This window comes from Oncorhynchus clarkii, chromosome 9, assembly GCF_045791955.1.
Source record: "Oncorhynchus clarkii lewisi isolate Uvic-CL-2024 chromosome 9, UVic_Ocla_1.0, whole genome shotgun sequence".
Taxonomy (NCBI): domain Eukaryota; kingdom Metazoa; phylum Chordata; class Actinopteri; order Salmoniformes; family Salmonidae; genus Oncorhynchus; species Oncorhynchus clarkii.
Window position 1 is genome coordinate 25,143,930 of NC_092155.1, and position 17,210 is coordinate 25,161,139.

Consider the following 17,210-nt stretch of genomic DNA (forward strand, 5'->3'; position numbering starts at 1 on the left):
GATTTGTTTTAAATAATTTAATCCATTTTAGAATATGGCTGTTAACTTAACAAAATGTGGAAAAAGGGAAGGGGTCTGAATTATTGCACCGTATGTGTATTTGGTATTTGGTCCCATATTCCTAGCACGCAATGACTACATCAAGCTTGTGACTACACATTTGTTGGATTCATTTGCTGTTTGTTTTGGTTGTGTTTCAGATTATTTATACCCAATCGAAATAAATGGTAAATAGTGTGTCTTTTTGGAGTTACTTTTATTGTAAATCAAAATAGAATATATTTCTAAACACTTCTACATTAATGTGAATGCAACCATGATTACGGATAATCCTGAATGAATTGTGGATAATCCTAAATGAACCGTGAATAATGATGAGTGAGAAAGTTACTGTCCCAATACTTTGAGCTCACTGTACCAATATCACACCTGCACGTGAACTCTAAACATACCAGCTGTCCCATGTATCAATTCGCAAACACACACACGCACAGGCACACACACACACACACACACACACACACACACACAGAGAGAGAGAAATAACACAGCACCTGTGTATGTGTTTCTGAGAATAGTGTTAAAATACTTTACTGACCTGCCTGGTGTCTCCACACTTGACAGAGGTCACTCCGTAAGCAACATTTCTTATGAGTCCCATCAGCTCCAAAAGCCACTCCATTCGTTTGGACACACCTAGAAAGTGTACTTGTTATAAATCAGGGTTTCCTTCTAAACCTGCACAAGCACACGCAATCCAACTAATAAAGAGAATGGATTCGCAAAGTATTTCAAGTCATGTGTGCTTTTGCAGCTAGAACGAAAACACTTTAGGAGTACTTCATTTACCAATAAACGATCAATGCAGTATATTACAAACACTTTGCAAATACCCCTGACTCCCCTTGGCACTTCTATAGGTCTAAAAGGTCAGATCAGTTCAAGCACAACGTTGAAATCCGCCAGCCCTGAAAGCTGATTGGTTGCTGGGCTGACCTGTGTTGGGGCTGGCGGCCAGACGGCATTGGTAGAAAGTCTGCAGGAGGAGCCAGCCCACCTTGTGGCTGGACCAACCCCGAAGCACGGCCGCGATGACATCGTTGAGGCCCAGGAGTGGCACTCGGCCTTGAGAGGTGAGGTGAGCCAGGATGAAGCTGGTCTTCTCCATCTGTTCCTGTAGAGGAGGCAAGAGAGCAACACATCACTCAAAGAAGGGATGTGATTGATATCGGACAAAATAGAAACGCAGCAGGAAGACAACATTGGTTTTGGGGAAGGTTGATTTTAATGACGCATGGGGTGAGGCGACAATCAGTACCTCTGTGACTTGGGCGATGCGGTCGATCTCTGTGTCAGCCAACTCGGACAGACATTTGGAGACTCCCACGTACAGGTGCACCTCTTGGTCCTACAATAAACCATGGACATACATCTCAGTGCATGGTCGATATTCAATAATGCTTAGTGATCACTAGTCTTGCACACACAGCCATTTCTTGTCGTGTGATTAACTAAGAAGAATAAGTGACAGGTGTACTTGTCTAAAAAAACTAAGATTTCCCTGCCTGTATGTGGTTGGGGAGTACGTTGAAGATCTTCTCTATAGTAGTACACAGGACGGCCCAGACGGTGTTGGGCGGGTTGGGGAGGGCCATGGCCTGTGCCAGGCCCCGGAGGAGGGACAAACAGATGGCCAGGCGCTGGGGCCGGACGTCCTGCTGGAACTGCTGCAGACCCAGGGTCTCCACGTAAACCTGAAGCTTGTCCTCCGACACGTGCTTCATCCATACAGAGAGATTGTCGTACAGGTGACCTCGCGTCCACATCTAGGGGGAAGAGAACCGTGGAGGAAGAATGAATGGAGGGCTCGCACTTTTCACTTCGTTCCCAGAGGGGGGGGGGGGGGGGTTATTACAAGCTGTAATGTCTGGCCAAACAATAATTGACCAATAAACTTCCTGGGAGAAAATGAACCCCATAGTACTTTGACCATCCACTGACATTCAGAATTGAAAATCCCTGAATGGCATATTCATAGAGGATTACAAACGGGGTTATGGAGGACTCACACTAAGACTGTGGACCAGGGGTGGGCTCAGCCACACCCCCAGGAATAGAGATGCACTCTGGGAAGACTGGGCTTGGTTGGATGCCAGCTCTATACATTGGTGTTGGACCACCTCACCTGTTGGGAAAATAACATGTATTTTGCTAATCCATGATTGCTAGGCTTTCACTGTGTGTACGTATTTATCCTTTCCTACTGAGATGAACATCTCTTTTACAAGGAGGCCATATCATTTATCTGCGTGTTTGTGAAGTGTATGACTATGTGGAACAGATAGGTGGGGAGGGTATCACAGTACCAAAGTTGAGCCTCATGAGAGGGGACAGGATGGCGCTCCAGTTGACAGGGGGGTACTGGTAACTCCCTCCCACTGTGGCCAGGGAGGACAGGGCTGTCTTCACCAAGCTAGGGTGGGCAAACTCTGGACCTTTCTTTCCTGCCTCGGTGAGGAAGTCCACAACAGATCTGATAACACTCTTCTCTGGGAGGTAACTGAAGTCCTGGGGCACTGAGAGAGAGAGAGAGAGAGGTGCTTGACTAAGCTTTTTCCAATGCATTGGAAGGGGCAGGATTTACACGTTTAGCACGACTCCATTAGTTGTGTTACACGGGGCAAGCTAAGTCTACCTAAAGTATTTGAAAGAAAATACTGAGTCATGCATAGAAGTACATACAGTCGTGGCCAAAAATATTGGCACCCTTGCACTTTTTTCAAGTAACTCACAATTTTCACTAAAAATAAGTTGAAATTGATCAAAGCGTTTGGTCTCCACAATTTATTTAATTGTTAATATTACAGAACATTTGTTTTTCATTCAGAACTTAATACAGTGGGGCAAAAAAGTGTACTTTTCGTTGAAAACTTCCATTTTGTTTTCTGTAAACAGAGCCAAAAAAAACTCTAATTTGGTCTCATCTGTCCAGAGGACATTCTCCCAGAAGGATCTTGGCATGTTCAGGTGTGTTTTGGCAAATTGCAGTCTGGCTTTCTCATGTCTCTCTCGCAGCAGTGGGTTCCTCCTGGGTGTCTTACCATATAACCCCCTTACATTGAGTTGGCGACGGATGGTGTGAGTTGAAACTGTCATACCTTTGTGTCTGATGGTCCGCTTGAGTCTGTGTGGCAGTTGATCGAGGTGCATTCTCCACCATTCAAACAATCCTTCGCTGCAGTCTTCCATCAAGTTCTCTTGCGGCCACGTCCAGTGAGGCTGGCTACAGTGGCATGGGCCCTAACCTTCATGATAACATTACGTACGGTGGAAACAGGAACATCGAGGTCTCTGGAGATGGACTTGTAGCCTTGAGATTGTCAACGCTTGGCTACAATCTTGTGTCTTGACCTCCTCAGCTAATTCTCTGGTTCTTTCTTTCTTTTCTCCATGCTCATTGCGGTAAACACAGTGACACATAACAGGAGAATGAGTCCTTTTCTCTATTCGGGTAGGCAAACTGTTGCCCTTTCATATGTCTAAAGGTACAAACTCTGCCTTCCCGGTGGGCCTGGAGAGAAAATCAAGTGCACTATGTTCCCGCTGGTCAATCAGATTGCTCAGATGACCGAGTCTGCAATAATGAAGCAGACATAAAAGAAAGCTACGCCAAAATTGATACTGTGAGATTTCAAAACGTTTAAAAGCATTACTAGAGAGAGACGGTCAACAAATACAGCAAAGAGCTGCTGTTTTTTTATTAGTGTTCTTACTCAGTACTGTCAACACTTTGTATTCAACACTTCTATAATCCATAAAATTCCTGTTCTTCCTATTATCACTCAGCGCTACAACAAGCAGTGCAGCAGTAATGAATGAGAAGGAAAGTGTATCTACAGTCGTGGCCAAAAGTTTTGAGAATGATACAAATATTAATTTCCACAAAGTTTGCTGCTTCAGTGTCTTTAGATATTACTACGGAATACTGAAGTATAATTACAAGCATTTCATAAGTGTCAAAGGCTTTTATTGACAATTACATGAAGTTGATGCAAAGAGTCAATATTTACTGTGTTGACCCTTCTTTTTCAAGACCTCTGCAATCCGCCCTGGCATACTGTCAATTAACTTCTGGGCCACATCCTAACTGCTGGCAGCCCATTCTTGCATAATAAATGCTTGGAGTTTGTCAGAATTTGTGGGTTTTTGTTTGTCCACCCGCCTCTTGAGGATTGACCACAAGTTCTCAATGGGATTAAGGTCTGGGGAGTTTCCTGGCCATGGACCCAAAATATCAATGTTTTGTCCCCGAGCCACTTAGTTATCCAAACTGTTCCCGGATGGTTGGGAAAAGTTGCTCTCGGAGGATGTGTTGGTACCATTCTTTATTCATGGATGTGTTCTAAGGCAAAATTGTGAGTGAGCCCATTCCCTTGGCTGAGAAGCAACTCCACACATGAATGGTCTCAGGATGCGTTACTGTTGGCATGACACAGGACTGATGGTAGTGCTCACCTTGTCTTCTCCGGACAAGCTTTTTTCTGGATGCCTCAAACAATCGGAAAGGGGATTCATCAGAGAAAATGACTTTACCCCAGTCCTCAGCAGTCCAATCTCTGTACCTTTTGCAGAATATCAGCCTGTCCCTGATGTTTTTCCTGGAGAGTAGTGGCTTCTTCGCTGCCCTTCTTGACACCAGGCCATCCTCCAAAAGTCTTCGCCTCACACCTGCCTGTTGCCATTCCTGAGCAAGCTCTGTACTGGTGGTGCCCCGATCCCGCAGCTGAATCAACTTTAGGAGACGGTCCTGGCGCTTGCTGGACTTTCTTGGGCGCCCTGAAGCCTTCTTCACAACAATTGAACCGCTCTCCTTGAAGTTCTTGATGATCCGATAAATGGTTGATTTAGGTGCAATCTTACTGGCAGCAATATCCTTGCCTGTTAAGCCCTTTTTGTGCAAAGCAATGATGACGGCATGTGTTTCCTTGCAGGTAACCATGATTGACAGAGGAAGAACATTGATTCCAAGCATCACCCTCCTTTTGAAGCTTCCAGTCTGTTATTCGAACTCAATCAGCATGACAGAGTGATCCCCAGCCTTGTCCTCGTCAACACTCACACCTGTGTTAATGAGAGAATCACTGACATGATGTCAGCTGGTCCTTTTGTGGCAGGGCTGAAATGCAGTGGAAATGTTTTTGGGGGGGGATTCAGTTGATTTGCATGGCAAAGAGGGACATTGCAATTCATCTGATCACTCTTCAAAACATTCTGGAGTATATGCAAATTGCCATCATACAAACTGAGGCAGCAGACTTTGTGAAAATGTATATTCGTGTCATTCTCAACTTTTGGCCACGACTGTATAGGCTTGCGTTGTTGTTATTATTAGCGACTTGGGTCTTTTTTAATATCAAGGAATATTTCACTTTCTCTGTTTATAGGTGTAACAACATGAATTTGTACATGAGGCAGAAATAATGCGGTGTGACTCGAGTTTCGCCATCAGCTGGAAGACAGTGTCCCTTTTTTGGTCAGTGTCAGTGGAGGAAAGGGAAAGCGGAGGGATGTTGAGAGACGGACCCTCAGTCTGCTGCTCGCTCCCTCCGCTGAGACTGACCATCAGATGCAGGCACCAGCCCAGTAAAATAAAAGTATAATTATTTAAATATATGCTCACTCAGCTGTGCCTCACAAGTACTACACCAATGGCTCTATTACCGGTGTGATCATATAGCCTACCTCAAATTTTGTTTGTATAGTTTTAATGTCCCGAGCAGCAATGCATAGGCAGGTCAATTGAAGCAAAGCCAGTATGTGATGATAATGAATTGGGCCGATAGCTTACTGCACAAACCTAATTTCTACAGTACTGTTTTTAATTGGTTAATATTGCATAGGCTTACATTTTTTAAGTCATGTTAATGAAAAAAAATCAGAGCGGTAGATCTCGGCATGCATTTTGACTCAGAAAGTGATCTTGACTCAGAAAAGGTTGGTGACCACTGGTATAGAACCACTGAATTATAGGATCTCTATGAAGCCACAAATCTCTAGGTATGTTAGGTCTGAGGCATGTTGTTGTGTGGTCCTTACCTGCTGTGCGGCTGTGGCTGGTGGACATGTGGGCCAGGTGGAGGTGCCCCACCAGACAGGCACTGTTAGACTGCAGCCCGATGGCCCCTGAGAATGTGATGATCTACAGGTGAAAGACAGGAGCAGTGTTAGTTTGTTGCTTGTTTCTTGCTTTATGCATGTCCCTTGTGAGCTGTTAAAACAACATCCTCTTGAAGGACAGTAAACGTCCTCAATCAATCAACGTTCTTACCTGTGTGATGGCCCGTATGACCTCGTTCATTCTGGACTGCTGCTGGGAGGACTGCTCAGATTCATTCTTCAGCTAGAAGGGAGAGAACAGACACACATTGTCACTTTTTACAGAGAGGAAGAGAAAGAGAGAGAACCACTTGGGCATAAAATCAGTCTCCCACCAGCAGGTGACGTTGTTTCACCAAGCAAGGAGTTTTTGTATGGAGGTCAATGAGAGTGTGTCGAATTTGGTCCCCCCAAAAATATGGCTTATTTGCTAAGTGAGGTTTAATTGATCTATAGAAGTTTTGTAATGCTTAAGTTGTTACGAGTGTACTGATATAAGTTGGACACGTGACATCCAGGCAACTTTGAGAAAAAATACTTTATATCGGAGTTGTTTCGAGATGGCCATGCATATTCATGACATGAGGTTAGTAGCACAGCATCTCTCTCCATTGAATTCAGGCAGTTGACTTCAACAACTTTCATTGAATATTCAAAAAAGGATTACAATAATGAGATGTATCCGCCAATCCAAAGAAAGGATAGGTGGGAGCTAGACAGCCTGCCGTGCTGCTTTGTCGACGACGACTCCCATTGTTAGGGCCGGGGAGACATCTTGTTAGTATATCCATACTCTTTGCTTATATTCACTTAGAACACACTCTACCATTGCACATGTAAAGCCATAAATAGGTGTTTGGCTCTTTCTAGGGGGAAGTTTTTGAACTGTTCATTTGGGAGGATTACCTTTTGTATTTGTACAGTACAGCACTGCATGTAGGAAGACTCACCTGAAGGATGCCAGTCTCTGATCCCACCAGAGCCACCAGGCCGTTGACAGCAGCCAGCCTCTGCATGGTGGGACAGCCCTGCAACACAGGGGAGGAGAGCCCACTCAATTAATTACAGCCGGACTCACACTGTTCATTGGCATGAATCACTTGCGATGCCAGGCCCATTGTTTAAATAGCTTGTTTGGAACATAGGTAAACGTTTGCTCTGCCCTGGTTGTCGCTCCAGTACCTCAGCCAGTAGGATCTTGATCCAGGCATCCAGAAGGCGGGGTTGGATGTCCTCTGCCTTGCCGTGGCCGCAGGATGACAGACCATGAACAACCACGCCAAGAGCCAATGAGAAACCTGGAGTCTGGACAACACAGGAAAGACGTATAGTTGTAGATTAACAACATTGCACACACACACACAAACCTCGCACACTCATGAAAATGTACCATCTCACCTGCTGGCTCTCCTCTGTCATGCTACGGAGAGTGCTCATGATCTCCTCTGATTTAAGGGCATCAACTACCCCTCCACTGAAGGCTGCCACCCCCACACCTGCTACAGAGTAGGCCAACACCTTGGGAGGGAGGGAGGGAGGGAGGAAAGGAATGAGGGAAGGAGATAGCATATGGACATTTAAAAAAAAAAAAATAATGATTCATAAAAGGTGAGCGAGCACACTATACATATTATCTGTTAATAACCTTATAAATGATTTATTTAAGGGAAGACATCGTTATGAATCCTGTTTCAGGTGTCAAATCTGACCCTACAGAGTAAAATAGCAGTGAACGAGATATAAACTAATATGAAGATTTGGGCCATACCTCCTGCAGCATGCGACCCTGACTGCTGCTGTCCCCCTGTAGGGCCTCCAGCAGCTTGTCCAGGGTGAGGCCCACACGGGCCCGGTGTTCTGTCTGTCCACTGCCACTAAGGGCCCCGAGCACCAGGCCTAGTCCCAGCACACAGCCCGCACTGGAGAAAGAAGAGGTAGTGGAAAACGGACAATAGTAGGGGAGTACATTGTTGCACAAACTGAAAGCTTGCCACCTCATACGCACGCATGCGCACATACAGCGCGTTCGCTGACCCCCAGACCCCTTGACTTAACATTTTCTTAAATTTTTGCAAATGTATTACAATTAAAAAACTTAAATATCACATTTACATACAGTACCAGTCAAAACTTTGGACACACCCACTCATTCAAGGGTTTTCCTTTATTTCTAATATTTAATACATTGTAGAATAATATTGAAGACATTAAAACTATGAAATAACACATACGGAATCATGTAGTAACCAAAAAAGTGTTAAAGAAGCCACCCTTTGCCTTGATGACAGCTTTACACACTCTTGGCATTCTCTCAACCAGTTTCAACTGGAATGCTTTTCCAACAGTCTTGAAGGAGTTCCCACATATACTGAGTACTTGTTGGCTGCTTTTCCTTCACTCTGCAGTCCAACTCATCCCAAACCATCTCAATTGGGTTGAGGTCGGGTGATTGTGGAGGCCAGGTCATCTGACGTAGCACTCCATCACTTTCCTTCTTGGTCAAAAAGTCTGGAGGTGTGCCTGGAGGTGTGTTTTGGGTCATTGTCCTGTTGAAAAACAAACGATAGTCCCACTAAGCACAAACCAGATGGGATGGTGTATCGCTGCAGAATGCTGTGGTAGCCATGCTGGTTAAAGTGTGCCATTAATTCTAAATATATCAAGACAGTGTCACCAGCAAAGCACCCCCACAACTCTTCCTCCATGCTTCACGGTGGGACCCACACATGTGGAGATCATCCGTTCACCGAGATCATCCGTCTTCTGCGTCTCACCAAATATCTCAAATTTGGACTCATCAGAGCAAAATGAAAAATGCTTGTGTTTCTTGGCCCAAGCAAGTCTCTTCTTATTATTGGTGTCCTTTAGTCATGGTTTCTTTGCAGCAATTCAATCATGAACGCCTGATTCACGCAGTCTCCTCTGAGCAGTTGATGTTGAGATGTGTCTGTTACTTGAACTCTGAAGCATTTATTTGGGCTGCAATTTCTGAGGCTGGTAACTCTAATGAACTTATGCTTTACAGCAGAGGTAACTCAGGGTCTTCCATTCCTGTGGAGGTCCTCATGAGAGCCAGTTTCATCATAGCACTTGATGGCTTTTGAGACTGCACTTGAAGAAACTTTCAATGTTCTTGACATTTTCTGGATTGACTGACTTTAATGTCATAAAGTAATGATGGACTGTCGTTTCTCTTTGCTTATTTGAGCGGTTCTTGTAATAATATGGACTTGGTATTTTACTAAATAGGGCTATCTTCTGTAAACCACCCCTACCTTGTCAAAACATAACTGATCGGCTTGAGGAAAGACGCATTGAAGGAAATAAATTCCACAAATTAACTTTTAACAAGGCACACCTGTTAATTGAAACGCATTCCAAGTGACTACCTCATGAAGCTGGTTGAGAGAATGCCAAGCGTGTGCAAAGCTGTCATCAAGGCAAAGGGTGGCTATTTGAAGAATCTCAAATATATTTTGATTTGTTCAACACTTTTTTGGTTACTACATGATTCCATGTGTATTATTTCATAGTTGTTGTCTTCACTATTATTCTACAATGTAGAAAATAGTAAAAAGAAAAACCCTGGAATGAGTAGGTGTGTCTAAACTTTTGACTGGTACAGTAAATATTCAGAATCATTGGCAGCGATTACAGGCTCGAGTCTTTTTAGGTATGATGCTACAAGCTTGGCACACCTGTATTTGGGGAGTTTCTCCCATTCATCTCTGCAGATCCTTTCAAGGTCTGTCAGGTTGGATGGGCAGCGTCGCTGCACAGTTATTTTATGGTCTCTCCAGAAATCCTCGACCGGGTTCAAGTCCGGGCTCTGGCAGGGCCACTCATGGACATTTAGATTTGTCCCAAAGGCACTCCTGTGTTGTGTTGGTTGTGTGCTTAGGGTCGTTGTCCTGTTGGAAGGTTAACCTTTGCCCCAGTCTGAGGTCCTGAGAGCTCTGGAGCAGGTTTTCATCAAGGATCTCTCTGTAATTTGCTCCGTTCATCTTTCCCTTGATCCTGACTAGTCTCCCAGTCTCTGACGACGAAAGACATCCCTACAGCATGATGCTGCCACCACCATGCTTCACCGTAGGGATGGTGGCAGGTTTCCCCCAGAAATGACGCTTGGCATTCAGGCCAATCTTGGTTTCATCAGACCAGAGAATCTTGTTTCTTATGGTCAGAGTCCTTTAGGTGCCTTTTGGAAAACTCAAAGTGGGCTGTCATGTGCTTTTTATTGAGGAGTGGCTTCTGTCTGGCCACCCACCATAAAAGCCTGATTGGTGGAGTGCTGCAGAGATGGTTGTCCTTCTGGAAGGTTCTCCCATCTCCACAGAGGAAGTGAAGCTCTGTCAGAGTGACCATAGGTACTTGGTCATCCCCCTGACCAAGGCCCTTGTCCCCTCTCCCGATTGCTCTGTTTGGCCGGGCGGACAGTTTTAAGAAGAGTCTTGGTGGTTCCAAACTTCTTCCATTTAAGAATGATTCAGGCCGCTGTGTTCTTGAGGACCTTCAATGCTGCAGAAATGTTTTGGTCCCCTTCCCAAGATCTGTGCCTCGACACAATTCTGGCTCGGAGGTCTATGTACATTTCCTTCGACCTCATGGATTGGTTTTTGCTCTAACATGCACTGTCAACTGTGGGACCTTATATTGACAGCTGTGTGCCTTTCCAACTCATGTCCAATCAATAGAATACACCACAGGTGGACTCCAATCAAGTTATAGAAACATCAAGGATTATCAATGGAAACAGGAAGCACCTAAGCTCAATTTAAAATCTCATAGCAGGGTCTGAATACTTATAAGGTATGTTTAAAAAAATTTTTTTTAATAATTAGCCAACATTTCTAAAAACGTGTTTTCACATTCTTATTTTGGGGAATTGTTTGTAGATTGATTGTTTTTATTTTGATGAATTTAATCAATTTTAGAATAAGGCTGTAACGTTAACTAAACATGGAAAAAGTCAAGGGGTCTGAATACACTGTATAAGATGGTAGGGCAGTGTCAATCCAGCCATTCTCATATCTTATATTTATTGAACACTTTTTTAGGTGCAATTCAGACACACTCACTTGTACTCCAGGTTGCTGTCAAAGCAGCAGGCTTCCAGAGTGTCTAGAGAACTCATCAACAGCTCTGTGATCTTCTGACCTGACACATCACTGAACCAGAGAGATAGAAGGAACAGAGGGAATGCTTTGGAAAAACACAGAAACACAATAACACCCGATGACATCCAATGTCACAATACAAACAAACAAACAAACAAATAAACACGCACACACACCTCAAGAGTCAATTCTCACACACACACCACCCCATCTCTACCCCCATGGCAAGCCTCCTACCTGAGCCTCTCCTGGTGCAGGCAGGACAGCAGCATGCCCAGGGCCAGGCCAGAGTGGAACTGGACGGCCTGGGAGTCGTCTGCGGTGGGCGAGCCGGGAAGCCCCGCCCTCAGGGTGGCTAGGACCTGTGGCACGCTGTCCTTGTGCCAGGCAACCAGCACGGGCACCACCAGGGACAGGGCCAGGGCGGCACAGGAGCGGGCGATGGCACTGGCCGTGTTCTCTCCCGAGTAGGACCGCTAAGTAGGATCAGTAAGTTGAAGAAAATACTAATTAAACAATAAAAAAATATAAGCCTACCCATACTGTTGAATGGTATTGTAGAAACATTCAACAACAGTGTACAGGTTTCCATTTCTTTTTATGATGTAACATCAATATAGCATGATTTAAATGCCAGCATAATTCAGTGATAATTCTAGTTGTTGTGCTTGGTTGGTGTACTGACGTGTAGGAACCAGGGGAAGACTTGTCCTCTGGGCTTGTAGCTGCTGCTGACGATGCTGAGGAGAGTGTCCAGGACCATGGCCAGCCAGGTGGATGTGGACAGGATCTCAGGGCCCACCTACAGCATATACCACAACAGACATGGCAGGGGAGAGTTACAGCACCACCCAAATGGTAAAAGCTTTAGATGACTGTGGTCCTTCTTCAGTTCATATTTATTAGGACATTTATCTGGTAAAACAATGGGATACTTTCAGAGACACTCCTTTCTTATTTTATGGTACAGAAATGACCAGCTATTTACTTAAGCAATGAGGCACGAGGGGGTGTGGTAATATGGCCAATATACCCACAGCTAAGGGCTGATCTTAGGGATAACGCAACGCAAAGTGTCTGGATATACAGCCCTTTGCTGTGGTATATGATGTGCCTTATTGCTATTATAAACTGGTTACAAACGTAATTAGAGCAGTAAAAATAAATGTTTTGTCATACCCGTAGCTGATATAGCACGGCTGTCAGCCAATCAGCATTCAGGGCTTGAACCACTCAGTTTATAATAAGAAATAACATGGTAAAATGGTAATTACACAGTAACAACCTTAGCATGCATTATTTGTTGTTTTCTCGTCAGATTCATTATAACAAACACTACTAGGCACCAGGGTACTAGTATCCCTTGACACTACATCATTTCCTAGTTAATACCAGGTAAGTACCAGTGCTATAAAATACAATGCTCCCATAACGTGTGGAGTCTGCTCTTACCCCAAGTCCTCCCTCCGTATCAGCGGGCATGTTGCTCTCGTATTTGGCCAGCACCGAAGCCAGACCGCTCAGAGCCAAGATGGAGTTCCCCTGCACCACCGGACTGTCCCTATCGCCACGGAGACACAGGTGTAACACAGGGTTACCATGACAACAGTAGCAAGACTCACCGCCATCGTCAACCAAACAGTGTGGCTACAGGCCACTGCTCCTCGATCCCGGTGTTGGGGGGCTTTAAGTGCGTACAGGATTTTGTTCCAGTCCAGTACAAACGCACCTGCTTCAAGGGTTTGAATGATGGCACTGACCTAGTCTAGAACAGTCCCACTGTTTTGTTGAGACCAAAGCTATCAACAGACAAACAATCGGTAAAAATCCTTTACCATAATTATAAATGCAATATAATTGCGACAAGTTACATTGTTAATGCATACACTTGACACGGTGGGAAATTCAATGTCAATGCAGAGGAGACAAACAGACTTACTTTGCTGCAGATTTGACAACATCAGTCAGCTGGTCCCTGACCCTGTGTAGAGGGAGAGAAGGGGAGAGGAAGACAGGGAGGATGATTTAGAGTCTATCGCTGGACGGGGGATGAACGTTTCATCTTCTCATGTCTTGATTTACGATTACGCACGCACACAGTCTCTTTTCATCTGAGCGTAGCACATCACTCACATGGGGGATGTCTGTCCCATTGAGAGCATGCATTGACACCGATGTTCCCGCTGGTGTGCGTGCAGTTACAGTTGAAGTCAGAAGTTTACATACACCTTACTCAAATTTTTTCAGTTTTTCACAATTCCTGACATTTAATCCAAGTAAAAATTCCATGTTTTAGGTCAGTTAGGATCACCACTTTATTTTAAGAATGAAATGTCAGAATAATAGTAGAGAGAATGATTTATTTCAGCTTTTATTTCTTTCAGCACATTCCCAGTGGGTCAGAAGTCAGAATACACTCAATTAGTATTTGGTAACATTGCCTTTAAAATGGTTTAACTTGGGTCACACGTTTCAGGTAGCCTCCACAAGCTTCCCACAATAATTTGGGTGAATTATGGCCCATTCCTCCTGACAGAGCTGGTGTAACTGAGTCAGGTTTGTAGGCCTCCTTGCTCGCACACGCCTTTTCAGTTCTGCCCACAAATTTTCTATGGGATTGAGGTCAGGGCTTTGTGATGGCCCCTCCAATACCTTGACTTTGTTGTCCTTAAGCCATTTCGCCACAACTTTGGAAGTATGCTTGGGGTCATTGTCCATTTGGAAGACCCATTTGCAACCAAGCTTTAACTTCCTGACTGATGTCTTGAGATGTTGCTTCAATAAATCCACATAATTTTCCTTCCTCGTGAAGCCATCTATTTTGTGAAGTGCACCAGTCCCTCCTGCAGCAAAGCACCCCACAACATGATGCTGCCACCCCGTGCTTCACAGTTGGGATGGTGTTCTTCGGCTTGCAAGCCTCCCCCTTTTCCCTCCAAACATAACAATGGTCATTATGGCCAAACAGTTCTATTTTTGTTTCATCAGACCAAAGGACATTTCTCCAAAAAGCACGATCTTTGTCCCCATGCGCAGTTGAAAACCGTAGTCTGGCTTTTCTAGGGCGGTTTTGGAGCAGTGGCTTCTTCCTGGCTGAGCAGCCTTTCAGGTTAGGTCGATATAGGACTCGTTTTACTGTGGATATAGATACTTTTGGACCTGTTTCCTCCAGCGTCTTCACAAGGTCCTTTGTTGTTGTTCTGAGATTGATTTGCACTTTTCGCAACAAAGTACATTCATCTCTAGGAGACAGAATGTGTCTCTTTCCTGAGCGGTATGACAGCTGCGTGGTCCAATGGTGTTTATACTTGCGTACAATTGTTTGTACAGATGAACGTGGTACCTTCAGGCGTTTGGAAATTGCTCCCAACGATGAACCAGACTTGTGGAGGTCTACAATTTTTTTTCTCAGAGGTCTTGGCTGATTTCTTTTGATTTTCCCATGATGTCAAGCAAAGAGGCACTGAGTTTGAATGTAGGCCTTGAAATTCATCCACAGGTACACCTCCAACTGACTCAAATGATGTCAATTAGCCTATCAGAAGCTTCTAAAGCCATGACATAATTTTCTGGAATTTTCCACAGTCAAAGGCACAGTCAACTTAGTGTATGTAAACTTCTGACCCACTGGAATTGTGATACAGTGAATTATAAGTGAAATAATCTGTCTGTAAACAATTGTTGGAAAAATGACTTGTGTCATGCACAAAGTTGATGTCCTAACCCACTTGGCAAAACTATAGTATGTTAACAAGAAATTTGTGGAGTGGCTGAAAAACAATTTTTTAAATGACTCCAACCTAAGTGTATGTAAACCTCTGACTTCAACTGTATTTGGCCTGCAATTTCTGAGGCTGGTAACTCGAATGAACTTATCCTCTGCAGCATAGGTAACTCTGGGTCTTCCATTCCTGTGGCGGTCCTCATGAGACCCAGTTTCATGATGTTTTTTGTGACTGTGCTTGAATTAACTTTCAAAGCTGTTGAAATGTACCAGATTGATTGACCTTCATGTCTTAAAGTATTGATGGACTGTCATTTCTCTTTGCTTATTTGAGCTGTTCTTGGCATAATATGGACTTGGTCTTTTACCAAATAGGGCCATCTTCTGTGTACCAGCCCTACCTTGTCACAACACAAGTGATTGGCTCAAATGCATTAAGAAGGAAAGAAATTCTACAAATGAACATTTAAGAAGGCACACCTTAATGCATTCCAGGTGACTACCTCATGAAGGACTGGTATAGTGATCTCTGTTGAGGTGATGGATGGACCAGTTGTTTTAATCCACCTTAGTATGCCAGTATGCCTGGAATCTTCAGTTAACCTTTTGGAAGAATCTGCTGTGCACATTTCCCTCACATCACTGTCAGCCATTAATAGTAGAAAAGTGGTCCTATTTGGCGCTGTTGGTAGAGCACGGCGCTTGAAAAGTCAGGATTGTGGGTTTCGATTCCCACTGGGGCAAACCATACGAAATATGTATTTGTGTATCACTATTAGTCCCTTTGGATAGTGTATGCTAAAGTGCATATATATATATATTTATTTTAATAATTAGATACCAGAATATTGTGACGAGGAGAGGAAACTATTTTAGACTATTGATATGTAGCCCATATTCCTGGCAGATTAGCCTTCAAATGATCCCCTCATTTGAGAAGAGAGCTGTTTTAGGAAGTTAATACATCTAATTAGTAGTTTCTGTCACTGAGATACACTGGAATTACATTACAAGACTGGCATCCAAATTAGATAGTTAGATTCATGCGAAGCTATACAAAAACTATTAACACTATTGTCAATCTTGTAATGTAATTCCAGTGTAAGTCAGTGACAGAAACTAACTAGATTTATTCAGGAATGTTGCCTAATTCTGCGTCTTTTACCCAATGGCAAAGGGCAGAGTAATCTGTGTTAAGAGCTGAGATGTTTTTGATTATAGGGAAAGGAGTCAAAATGACAGGGCTTTATGGTGGATGCCACAGAGGAAGCAAAGGTCAACTATGTCCTGTTGTTCCATAGTCTTAAAAAATGTCATACTGTCGGCTACAGGGACCAATGGAATGTGCTTTGTTATAAAATGAGCTGGATTATGGTGGAATAGAACAGCATGTTTAAAGACAGGTGTGTGTGTGTGTGTGTGGGTGTGTGTTCTCACCAGAGCCAGGCACAGTGCTGTTTGTACTGCAGCTCCTCTGGACTCTCCTTGCCTTGCTTCTGCTGCATCTCCAGCTCTGCCCGACGGCCCTAATGACCACAGCAACCATGACCACACAGCAACCACATACACCATACCGGTACAGCAACCATGGTCGCAAATCAACCGCATTCATACGGCAACCATGACCATAAATTGACCAGGAAACTCAATGGAGATAAACAGAAAGACATGCTGTATTCATACGGCACGCACACACCTGTAGGACGGCATGGTACGCTCGGCTCATGAACCCTCGCCAGGCCTGGGGTAGGAGGAGGGCCCGATGCCACTCTGATGGCTGAATGTTCACCTGACCACAGAGAAGAGAAACACTGAGTATTTATGCACATTCTTACGTGCACACTACCGTTCAAAAGTTTGGGGTACTTAGAAATGTCCTTGTTCTTGAAAGAGAAGCCAATTAAAATAACATCAAATCGATCGGAAACACAGTGTAGACATTGTTAATGTTGTAAATGACTATTGTAGCTGGAAATGGCTGATTTTTTATGGAATATCTACATAGGTGTACAGAGGCCCATTATCAGCAACCATCACTCCTGTGTTCCAATGGCACGTTGGTTTAGATCATCCAAGTTTATCATTTTAAAAAGGCTAATTGATCATTAGAAAACCCTTTTGCAATTATGTTAGCACAGCTGAAATCTGTTGTTCTGATTAAAGAAGCAATAAAACTGTCCTTCTTTACACTAGTTGAGTATCTGGAACATAAG

At 44.0% G+C, this 17,210-nt stretch overlaps 1 protein-coding gene across 2 annotated transcripts in view; it reads right to left on the reverse strand.

Annotated features, from left to right (window-relative positions):
* The window catches only part of LOC139416117 (focadhesin), a 66,718-nt gene that overhangs the window by 3,500 nt on the left and 46,008 nt on the right, over nucleotides 1–17,210 (reverse strand). For both annotated transcript variants that reach the window (XM_071164417.1, XM_071164418.1), the window contains exons 22-40: nucleotides 16,694–16,786; nucleotides 16,435–16,523; nucleotides 13,213–13,254; nucleotides 12,726–12,834; nucleotides 11,959–12,075; nucleotides 11,511–11,749; nucleotides 11,235–11,324; nucleotides 7,925–8,075; nucleotides 7,555–7,674; nucleotides 7,339–7,461; nucleotides 7,107–7,184; nucleotides 6,329–6,400; nucleotides 6,097–6,199; nucleotides 2,367–2,576; nucleotides 2,070–2,185; nucleotides 1,566–1,826; nucleotides 1,319–1,408; nucleotides 997–1,174; nucleotides 599–696 (exon numbers count right to left, since the gene is read on the reverse strand). In XM_071164417.1, the coding sequence (XP_071020518.1) occupies nucleotides 599–696; nucleotides 997–1,174; nucleotides 1,319–1,408; nucleotides 1,566–1,826; nucleotides 2,070–2,185; nucleotides 2,367–2,576; nucleotides 6,097–6,199; nucleotides 6,329–6,400; nucleotides 7,107–7,184; nucleotides 7,339–7,461; nucleotides 7,555–7,674; nucleotides 7,925–8,075; nucleotides 11,235–11,324; nucleotides 11,511–11,749; nucleotides 11,959–12,075; nucleotides 12,726–12,834; nucleotides 13,213–13,254; nucleotides 16,435–16,523; nucleotides 16,694–16,786 (2,379 nt within the window). The remainder of the gene's footprint in view (nucleotides 1–598; nucleotides 697–996; nucleotides 1,175–1,318; nucleotides 1,409–1,565; nucleotides 1,827–2,069; nucleotides 2,186–2,366; nucleotides 2,577–6,096; nucleotides 6,200–6,328; nucleotides 6,401–7,106; nucleotides 7,185–7,338; nucleotides 7,462–7,554; nucleotides 7,675–7,924; nucleotides 8,076–11,234; nucleotides 11,325–11,510; nucleotides 11,750–11,958; nucleotides 12,076–12,725; nucleotides 12,835–13,212; nucleotides 13,255–16,434; nucleotides 16,524–16,693; nucleotides 16,787–17,210) is intronic.